The sequence below is a fragment of the Corylus avellana genome, chromosome ca11 (genome assembly GCF_901000735.1).
Source record: "Corylus avellana chromosome ca11, CavTom2PMs-1.0".
NCBI classification, from domain to species: domain Eukaryota; kingdom Viridiplantae; phylum Streptophyta; class Magnoliopsida; order Fagales; family Betulaceae; genus Corylus; species Corylus avellana.
This window is the reverse complement of record NC_081551.1, coordinates 11,648,500-11,660,000: the sequence shown is the minus strand read 5'-3', so window position 1 is coordinate 11,660,000 and position 11,501 is coordinate 11,648,500. Positions and strand designations below refer to the sequence as shown.

Sequence of the window (11,501 nt, the reverse complement as noted above, 5' to 3'; positions counted from 1 at the left end):
TGCGATTTGGGCGTGTATCTGGCCATATAGGTTGGTGGAAGGTTTAATAGGAGAAGATACAGTCTGTTTGGGTTACAGGCTAAGACCAATCCAGGTGCACTCAAGTCCATCCCTATTCCACTCCAAGGATATACTTATCCTCATTTAAGTAACTTGTGTTTATATTGGGTTATTAGTAGAACTACGCTGTTTGAATACGTGTTTAAGATAACTTTAGCCCTGAATCTGTTATTCTGGGGATAGGCTATTCCGTATAAGGGCAAAAATAAAAGGGAAATCATATCTAAAATCCTTAGGTAAACGTACTTTTTTTTAAAAACTCTCTGGGTATTTTTTTTCGGAAATTTAGTCCCTGGGTCACTCGAAACTACTTAAAAACTCCTTACCGTTAATTTTTGTTAACTTCTGTTATTTGAGTTAAACGCACCGTTTTACTTAAGTCCACCTCAGTAGAATTTTGTATCCTACGTGTTCACATTGGACACGTAGGATATAAAACTCACCGTTTTGGACCATCCAAAACGGTGAGTTTGGCTTAAAATTGAGGCCTTCTTCTTTGAAACTCTCAAGTTTTATACGGTCAAAATACAAGCCTTCCGATACACCTCAAGCGGCAACCCACCGCAGACGCCACCGACGCAGACCGCCGGCGACAGAACCCACCGAAGACAGAACCACCGGCGACAGAGGCCACCGGCGACAGTACCCACCGGTTAAATCACCCATTCCGGCGTCACTTTTCAGGCTAGGTTTCCGTCAAATTACAATATTTTGAATCGGAAAAATCTGGTTTCGACGAAGGTATTTTCCGAAATTTCTTTATGGGTTTTGTTGATTGACTGAAATGGAAGCCTTTAATAGTTGTTTTTTGAATTTTTTTGTTGTGTTGGAAGCTTTTGGTTGAAACCTCATCCCCAACCTGTTGTTTGTCCAACATCTGTCGAATATTGCGATTTTGAGCCAATATTATTGTTGATTGGCAGTGGGTGTGGTCCACCTTGGTTGTAGTCCTGGAATGAGACAGTTGTTTTTTCGTGTGAACTGGCAAGTTGGTCAAGGGGGATTTTTTCATCTGTATAACTATTTATTTGATTTTTTTGCTTCTCTACTCAAATGGTGGATTGTCGAGGACATGAAAATAGGAATTCTTTGTGCATAGTTTACGCCAGCATCATCATGCTACAATTGAACAGTATTTTTTGAAATTTTGGTTTTTTTTTTTTTTTACCTAATAGTTCATGCCATACTTTTCTATGCATGTATTTGTTTTTAGGTCCTCCAATATTTTTGCCACATTTTTAGTTGATAAGAAGAAAGGTCAATTACTGGAAGAAATGTTAATCATATTAGTATTAACATTTGGAAGAAAAGTATTTTTCAATGGAGAAAAAAGTGGTATTATTGTTGGGATATGATAGATTGTGGTTGGTTGGGTTTTGATGACTTCGTAAATTTTTTTAGGGAAGTTTCATCATTCTACAATTGAGCAGTATTATATACGTGGTTGGATGTTACGGCTAATTTCTTTTTATTGCATGTTTGATTACACTGCATATTTGCATGTTTGTAGGGAGCCGCCTATGCTCATATACCATCTCCAGCTACTACACTAACAACTTAGTATTGTTTAGATTACAAATTGAGCAGTACTATTTCTGCAGGGGAATCACATTTTAAACAATGTGATTATCTTTTGTTTAGGGTTTATGGTACATTTTTTTTCCCAGTATTGTTTAGATTACAAATTGAAGTGAGAATAATTTTTTGGGAAGCTTGATTTTATTTTTCTTTTATGATCTTGATTATTCTCTCACATGTCAGTTATATATTGTTAGGTTCATATTATAAGATGAACAGGAGGAAGAAAGATTTCGGGATAGGATACAATGAAAGCGAATTCTACGATGGGAAGATGAAAAAGGTTTGTGAATTTTATTTAGTGAAACCCATTAGGGAACTGTGATTACTTCTAATAATTGTGGGTTTTACTGTAAAATGAACAGTCAATGTCGTCGGCATCTATAACATCATCGGTGAAAGAGGATATGGAACCTGTGCAGTGTAGGTGCGGACTTACAAGCCCAATTATAACATCCACTACTATAAAAAATCCTGGGAGGCGATTCTATGGGTGTGCTATGTATGACCGTAAAAAGGTATTTGAATTTGGATAATTTGGTTTTAACAAATAGTTATTACTTCGTACTTGTTCGTAATTATCAGATTTTTTTTGTGTAATTACAGAAAGTTGGCCAATGTCGTTTTTTCCAATGGTATGACGAAGAAACTTGTGCTCGCGGAAGGGAGGTCCTACCTGCGTTGTATAAACAAGTTCATTCCCTGAAATGTGAAGTGTCATTACTTAGGGGACAACTAAAGATCCAAACATATTTGTTGGTTTTTTTGTTGGTGATTTGTGTACTGTTGATTTGTCTAAGGTTGATGGGGCATTGAGGCATGGGAATGAGGCAATTAGATTATTATCAGTGGAATAGACTATCTATTTTGTTGTTGTCAAGGATATTCTTTACTGAGCTATGTTGTCCACGTGGATATATGGTTATGGCTTCTATGTAACAATTATGTAAAAATCCAGATTGTTCGTAATTATCAGGTTGGCTGATTACTTTTATGGAACAATTATTTCCATGCATTAGTTTTATTTGTATGCGGCGATTTATGATTATTTGTATGTTGCTCTTAAGTCTGAAATATTGAACCCTACAGTAGAATTTGCAGGCAGAATTAATTTTATCCGTCCACTAATACAATCTGGAATTGGTAATTGCCATGACGAAATTCCAAAATATAATTCAATATACAACAGTGCACGTTTAATGCTTCATGAACAACATTGAATTTTACAAGCATATAAAGTCCCAAAATGAATCCCCCAATTGTTTTTTATATTACAAACATAAAACAAAAAAAGCCGACATATCACTTGATTATGAAATAGGTATACGGGAAAAAGGCAAAATGAAGAGATCTTGTAAGTGATAAATGTGATCATTGTGTGGCACCACTTCCTCGGCTTCTTAGTATACGTGTAGCCCTACGTGTACTACCATGATGTGATGATTCCGCTGCTGCTTCCGCCTGTGGTTCATGTTGGGATTCAAAGAATGCATTAACAAAAATAATAATTAAGACAAATACCAACATATAAAAAAAAAAAAAAACCGGAAATCATTGTGAATATTACAAATTAAGCACAAGTATATGAGTTTTTTAAGTGCAAAAAAAAACCGCAGACTAATTTACTAAATTACAACACCAATTTCAGCAAACTTTTAGATACTAGGGGGCAGCTATGGAATCATCGGTAAATAATAGTTTTCTTAATAAAAAAAAAAAAAACTTGAATTTTACCTGTGACTGAGTAGCCCTACGTGTACGTACACTTGGCTGTGATGACCCGAGGGCTTCTACCTCTGCCTATCGTTCATGTTGGGATCCAAAAAATGCGTTTAAAAAAAAAAAAGGGGGGGGGAATGATCGTGAAATAAGAGTTTTCTTAATCACAAAAAAACTTGGATTTTATCTGTGACTGAGTAGCCCTACGTGTACGTACACTTGGCTGTGATGACCCGGGGGCTTCTACCTCTGCCTGTCGTTCATGTTGGGATCCAAAAAATGCGTTAAAAAAAAAGGAAAAGATTATGAAGCATTTCCAAATAATTATTATATTACTTCTACAAACACTTCTTTAAATAGACAATTTTCTAATAGAAATCAAAGATTAAAGCACCCTCCTTAACCTTAAACTTAAAGCACCCTCCCAAACTTCCAGCTTAGAGTTAGCTCCCATTACTTATTGATTATATATTTTTTGATAAGTAGAGTTAGCTTCTATTATAGTATCATCAATGTTTTCTGAAAAAATGCATACACCATCGGACCTTATCCTAAATAGCTATACTGAGTTCATCCATTACATAAGCAAAGACAAAATCACATCTCAATAACCAGTTTCTATTATAGTAAAGTTAGCTTTTTTTGATAACAAGGATTATTGCTGGAGATGCATAGCAAAATTAAAAGTTACAAGCCAACAACAGGACAAACCAATATTAAGTTATACCTTTTGGTTTTTCCTCATTTTAGAATGACAAGTAATATATATATTTTTAATTTTTTTGACAGCCGTAGAATTGAAGAACTTGGTGACAATATTGGGAATTAATGATGTGGGACACTTGTATGGTGATGACTTAGGACAATCCATTGGTAGCCACATACACAGGAAATTATCTTAAAGTCCGGCCTGCAAACTCCAAAGCATCCGATGCCTTTTCCATCCCTGTCGAGTAAAAAATTAAACCAATGCTGCAGTTCAAAGCAGCATTGGTTTAATTTACTTTACAATGCTGTAGCTCAAAGCAGCTTATTGAATGCACTTCACACTAACCCAAATTCGAGCTTAATTTAATTGAAATATACCATAATCTCAACCAGAATTGTGAATAGTACCCACCACCAATTTTAGCAAACTTTCATATATTAGTGAGCAGCTATGGAATCATCGGGAAATAAGAGTTTTCTTAATAAAAAAAAAAAACTTGAATTTTACCTGTGACTGAGTAGCCCTACGTGTACGTACACTTGGCTGTGATGATCCGTGGGCTTCTGCTTCTGGGTGGGGTTGAGCTTGTGATCCCTACAATAATTTAACCAAACATTCAGACAAATACCAACAATAATTATTATATTACTTGTACAATAATAATTAAGTTAACAAATTTTGGAATATGAACCTTATGTTGTAAAATGTATTTGTTTTACCTGTGCTTGAGTAGCATCTTTTTTCGGCTTATATTTCTTCGGTTTCCACCTCTTCCGGTCTGGGTTCAAAGGTAAATGACAACCTTTATAATTATGCCCTAAACCCCCACAATTTCCACATTTAACAATATATCCACTACGGGTTAGCTTGTAGGGGTTAGTTGGCTCATCTACAGCTTTTCGCCTACTAATCTTTGGTCGACCAGGAGCCCTTCTAATGATAGGTGGCTGGATTTCATCGCATGGATCATCAGCTGGCCATGTCTGTGGACCTTCCATGCCATACACTCGAGCTGTATATCCTTGCATATACTTGTCCATCTTGTAATAATCATCCAAATAATCCTCTGGTTTTTGTTTATGCATGTAAATTGCAGCACAAGCATGTGAGCAAGGGATCCCACTCACCTGCCATCGTCCACATGTGCATGTGCGATGATCTAACCGGACTAAACGCCGTGGCTCGTATATGTCCTCGATCTCAAACTCCAACTCATTCTGCCACCGACTAATACAATTCCTTGCACCACTTTTTGACCTCTCCAATTTTTTCTGGATCTTTGGGCATATTGTGTAGTGCGTCGACCGGATTCCATTCCTTTTCTGCTGGAAGCGTGCCATTATTTGCAGACGAATTTCTTCAAGCATAGTCAGTATAGGCTTAATCCTAGCTTCCTTAATCCACGCGTTGAAGCTCTCGGCCAAGTTGTTTAATAACATATCACTTTTGGTTTGGCAGTTGAAAGCATGTCTGGACCATGATGCCTTCGGTACACCACTAAGGTAATCGTGTGCACCTTTCTCCATTGACAATATATTCTGCATGTGATGGTCAAACGCATAAACATTGGCTGCACGTGCAGCCCCCCACAACTCATCCTTCATAGCTTTCCCGGTGTAGCCTTTCGCTTTGAGGTTCGCATGTAGATGCCGAACACAAAAGCGATGCTCAGCATGTGGCAACACAGCCTCAACTGCAATTCCAAGCCCCTACACACATAAATTTATGTTAAATTATATGGAACAACATAAAGGAATAAAAGGAATAAAATAACACAATAAGAACATAAATAGTATTTTACACTAAATACCTTCTGTCTGTCAGACATTATAGTCCAACCAAGTCCGCCTTCTGGCCCGCATAAGTCCTCCAATAAAATGGCAATGAACCACTGCCATGAATCTCTTGTCTCTGCCTCGGCCACAGCAATTGCAATGGGGAACATGTCGTCGTTGCCATCCTTGCCTATGGCACACAACAATTGCCCCCCATATTCCCCCTTTAGATGACAAGCATCTAAACAAATTATGGGCCGACAACCATGTCTGAACCCCTTCTTACATGCATCAAGACAAATATACATCCGCTGAAAGAATACTCCATCTCTGTGTACAAAAGCACTACTACCAGGGTTCGTGCTGAGTATTGCCATTGCGTATCTCCGTGTGAGGCGATATTGCTTAGAGTGCCTACCAAAAACTTGATGCAATGCCTCCTTCTTCGCTCTATAGCAACGGTCAATAGGAACATCGATGTTAAGGTCTCTCTTCACCCTCTGTTTCAATGCATATGGTGTCCACGTGGGGTCATCCTTGAAGTCCCTCTTATAAGCACGAACAAGATACTCAACATCGCATCTGGAGTTTTCGTACTGATTACCACAAATATGAACCGGGTAGTACGTCTTAATTTGAAAAGAAGTCCTGGTAGCATCAGTAGAGGCATGAATCCTCCATGAGCAATGGTCTAATTTACAGACTGCACTCACCCTACTCGTGTCATTGTGCTTGTAGTTGTAATCAAACCCTTTCTGCACAGCATGCGTCTTCAGTGCCATCTTGAAGGAACTTGAATCTGCAAATTGATCCCCAAGCTCAAACGTCACTGGAATCTTCAAGTCATGTTTCAGATTGAACTGTCTATACCGCTTCCTTTTTTTTCCAACCTCGGCAGCATCACTTTCTTGCAAACTTGCAAGACCATCACTTTCATCATCAGATTCCTCTTCCCCAAAATCGGCTCCTTTATCACCTATGTTAATGTCAACTTTTTCCCACCATTTGGACGTCCCATCATTCTCTTTATTGACCTCAGCAGCATCATAGAAAAGGTCCTCATCCTCGCCATCGGTTGCTTCGAAGTCAGTCAACAACTCCTTGATAACTTCATCAATATCCTCTTCCACTTTCTTCTTCCGTGGCCTACCACCACGTCCATTTTTTTTTTACCAGTTTTGGGCACGGTGTCCGCACCAACATTCTGATTGTCTTCCTCGTCCTGCAAAACCGGTTGAGCAACCCGTCTTCTTCTTCTTCTACGTACTGAAAAATATATACAAAAATTAAAATAAAAAACCTAAAACAAAAGAATCAACTAATAAAAACCATAAATAATTGTGACAACATAAGAGTCCAACTCAATTTCAATTTCTATGTACCTCCTCGGCTGGTGGTCGGTTGCCCGCTTGGTTTCTTGGATGGCGTAACAGAACGGGCAGCTTTAGTTTTAACTCGGGGGCTTTTGAAATGTTTTGATTGAGAATGTCCACCTTCTCCACCTTGTCCTTGTACATCTCCATCTTCACGTGCAGCATTAGGTATGTCCTCCATCCCTAAAAGAAACAATCAAATTTGTTGTTAGTCATTCAGGAAGGGAAGGCTAAGTGCTCTCATGATATATTATTTGAAAAAACAATTAAGTTAACAAATAAGAAATAAGTATACTACCTTCAGCACGGGGTATTTCATCCACCCCGTCACCTTCTCCATCTCCATCATGAAGGGGAGGCCTAGGTATCTCACCCACCCCGCCACCACCTTCTGCATCTCCATCATGACGGGGAGCCCTAGGTATCTCACCCACCCCGCCACCACCTTCTCCATCTCCGTCATGCTGGGCAGTATTAGGTATCTCACCCACCCCGCTACCACCTTCTCCATGTTGTCCTTCAACAGCTTCAAGAAATAAATGCTCATCTACTATTATAGCACTGTCCACCATATGTTCAACGTATAAATGAACATCTTGTGCTCTGTACTCAGCCATAATATTTACAAAATCTACAACGTCTGCATCACTATTTAAAGATATCACTTGATTATGTGGACCATCACCGACATTATACCAACATCTAACGTCGCTCATGTATCCTAAGTCACGAACCAACTCTTTGACTTCCCACATACTAAAATAGTCAACATCATAGCCTTTCACTTCATGGACGTCGCCACCAACGTATTTAAATGGGGTATGGGTCATTGTTCCACCGTGGTGCATGATTATATTGACAGCCATATCTGTAAACATATAAACGAGTGTAAGAAAAAATATAAAAGAGTGTAAGAAAAAATATTTGTCAATACAAGAAAACACAAAAAACAATAATATCTATCTATTGCATGAAATGAAATGATTTAATGATATATATATATATATCATTAAAAATTATACATGCATGTTTTGGACTCAAGATGCCCAACTTAAGCTGATTTTGGAAGTTAGGTTGACATAGTTGGCAACCATTCAATTGGGAAAAAAGGACAAAACATAATAGTAATAATAAACATATACTTTTGCACATGCATGTTATAGGTGCAAAGTGCACTTTTCGCTCATTGTTATATGTGGAAAGATCAACAAATGCATACAATACATGTAAAAAATTTCTCTTTCTATAAGAACCATTAACCTATTCAATGCCTTAAATTATGCAAAAATTCATCAATATACGTAAAAGAGGCAGGTTTAAGTTACATTTGCTACTTAATAACTTTCCATAGGATCACTATTTTGCCAAAGTCACCATTACATTATATTAATATACATGTCCATCATGCTTGCTAAATATTAAGAGAATGAGAGATTAGAAACTGTCTAATCTGGAAATGTTAAAGATAAAGTTTCTTTAAAAAGAATTTTAAACAAGCTTATAAATAAATAAGTTTTAGATTATAGTAAATCCCACCAGATTGACATGAAATTTACCATGCACAATAGCATGGAGGGCATGTAATCCAAGAAAGTAGTTGAATATAGGTACAATTATATACACTTGTGAGCGTGAGAGATTAAATCTCATATTGGAAAGCTATCACAAGAGGATATAGACAATTTATCCTAGAAGACAGCTCATGAGATAATAAAACCTTCTGTTTAAGGCAAAATGTGGTTGAGCTAACTACTAAAGGAAAAAAATTTTAAATATAAAGAACAGTATATATATATATATATACCATCTTCAAATTACTATTTCATTATCAATGCCTCATCCAAATTAAATCCCATATTAAAATAACAGATAAATTAAACACCAAATTTGACTTCTACAAATTCAGAACATCAATCCCCTTCTAGAATGAGCACGGTGAGTTGTATATTGAGCAAGTTGAGTTGTACATTAAATGGAAGGAAATTAAGCCCTACAGAAAAAAATTGATAGAATCCCTTCTGCCTAACACGACAAAATCCCCCTTGACCAAACCTGCCAGTGCACACGAAACAACAACTGTCCCATTCCAGGACCACAACCAAGGTGGACCACACCCACTGCCAATCAACACTAATATTGGCTCAAAAGTGCAATATTCGACAGATGTTGGACAAAAAACAAGTTGCGGATGGGGACAGATGTTGGACAAAAAACAGGTTGGGGATGGGGTTTCGACCAAATGCTTCCAACACAACAAAAAAATTCAAAAAACAACTATTAAAGGCTTCCATTTCAGTCAATCAACAAAACCCACAAAGAAATTTCGGAAAATACCTTCGTCGAAACCAGATTTTTTCCGATTCAAAATATTGTGATTTGACGGAAACCTAGCCGGAAAAGTGACGCCGAAATGGGTGATTTAACCGGTGGGTACTGTCGCCGGTGGCCTCTGTCGCCGGTGGTTCTGTCTCCGGTGGGTCCTGTCGCCGGCGGGGTCTGCGTCGGTGGCGTCTGCGTCGGTGGGTTGCCGCTTGAGGTGTATCGGGAGGCTGGTATTGTGACCGTATGAAACTTGAGGGTTTCAAAAAAGAAGCCCTCAAGTTTAAGCCAAAACTCACCGTTTTGGATGGTCCAAAACGGTGAGTTTTATATCCTACGTGTCCAATGTGAACACGTAGGATACAAAATTCTACTGAGGTGGACTTAAGTAAAACGGTGCGTTTAACTCAAATAACGGAAGTTAACAAAAATTAACGGTAAGGAGTTTTTAAGTAGTTTCGAGTGACCCAGAGACTAAATTTCCGAAAAAAAATACCCAGGGAGTTTTAAAAAAAAGCGCGTTTACCTAAGGATTTTAGATATGATTTCCCAAAATAAAATTTGCATGCTCTACAAACACCAACAAAAGCCGAGTGTTAGGAATTTCTCAAGGCTTTTTAAGCAGTTCAAGAAGCTTATTTTTCAAATCATCTAAGAGGAGCGCAGAGTACGTAATCACATTCATGAACACAATTTATTGTGCATGAAGATAGACTTTCCTCGTTTGAATGAAGATGATCCATCCAGTTTGGTGTCCCAAGCATAACGATTTTTTCGTTTCTATGAAACACCCAAAACTTCTAGAGTTAACATTGCATCTGGATATATTGAAGGGGAAGTCGTTCAATGGTATGATTGGCTTGAAGCAAGCCATGGAACGCCCACTTGGGCAATGTTTGTTGAAGGTCTTCTTATTCGGTTCAGCCCTTCTTCATTTGAAGACGTTGACAGTGAGTTAGCTAAGCCCGAACAACAGTGGCGGATATATGTGGGGGCGACCTGGGGGCGGTCGTCCCTGGTAAAAGAAAATTTTAAAAAATTTCTTAAGTATTTTTCCTACAAAATTTTGTTACTGCCCCTTAAAAAAAAAAAAAAAAAAACTCCTCCTGGCTCCGACGCTAAACAAAAGAAAAAAAAAAAAAAAAAATATATATATATATATATATATGTCTTACCCTTAAGTCGACAATCACCTAGGAGGAGGAAAAGAGAAAAACTCATCAAGACGGTGAGGCCCGCAAGGCCTGCAAATCGCAAGATTGAAGACTGCAAGAGCCTCTGGACAACGATCGCCGATCGGCACCTTCAATCCTTAATATATATATTTTTTGTTTGGATTTCAGGTGACTGGTGAGGTTCATAGTTTTCTGTTTCTGATTTTCTTTTATTTGGGTTTTGTTCATATTTTGTTAATTTGTTCGGATCTGATTTGATCTTAAGGTAATTCTTATTCCAAATTATTACATTTCGGGGATACTCTATCCCGAATAAGAAGAAATTTTGTCATGGTGGCCACAACACGATCAGGAAGTGTGGCAATCCGGCAGGGAAAGTCACAAACGGAAATAGCCAACCATGTTGGTCCATTGGTCCAGCCTAATCCGAAATTGGTCAACCACGCCGGCCAGATTGACCCGATAGATCCAGTTATCAGCATCAACCCTGTTGATCCCATAGTTCAGCAGGGACCGGTTCAACACAACATACCTCCCTGTCAACCGGAAATAGGAGATCCTGAACGCTTTGCAGCAATGGCAGCGCAAATCGAAGCTTTGACACGGCAAAATGTAGAACTTCGTCTACGGGTATTAGAGCAGTCTCATCGCGAGGAAACCCGTGGTAGGCGGGACGAAGAAGAGCACATCAGCCGTGTTAGCACTCATAATCAACAAAGAGGAGGACACCAAAAAGACAACTTCAAGCAACATGCAAGCCGAAAGGAGGAAAATCGGGTGAATGATAGCAAAA

General features: G+C 38.3%; 1 protein-coding gene and 1 long non-coding RNA gene across 2 annotated transcripts in view; both read left to right on the top strand.

Annotated features, from left to right (window-relative positions):
* Window positions 1-1,849: 1,849 nt before the first annotated feature.
* On the top strand, window positions 1,850-2,495 carry LOC132165072 (uncharacterized). The gene is made up of 4 exons (XM_059575577.1): window positions 1,850-1,921; window positions 2,004-2,156; window positions 2,245-2,331; window positions 2,439-2,495. Exons 1-4 carry the CDS (start codon window positions 1,850-1,852, stop codon window positions 2,493-2,495), a joined length of 369 nt encoding a protein of 122 aa, XP_059431560.1.
* An 8,381-nt stretch (window positions 2,496-10,876) lies between these two features.
* The window catches only part of LOC132165264 (uncharacterized), a 2,388-nt gene continuing 1,763 nt past the window's right edge, over window positions 10,877-11,501 (top strand). Inside the window, exon 1 of the long non-coding RNA XR_009438479.1 lies at window positions 10,877-10,925. This is a non-coding gene — a long non-coding RNA (uncharacterized LOC132165264). The remainder of the gene's footprint in view (window positions 10,926-11,501) is intronic.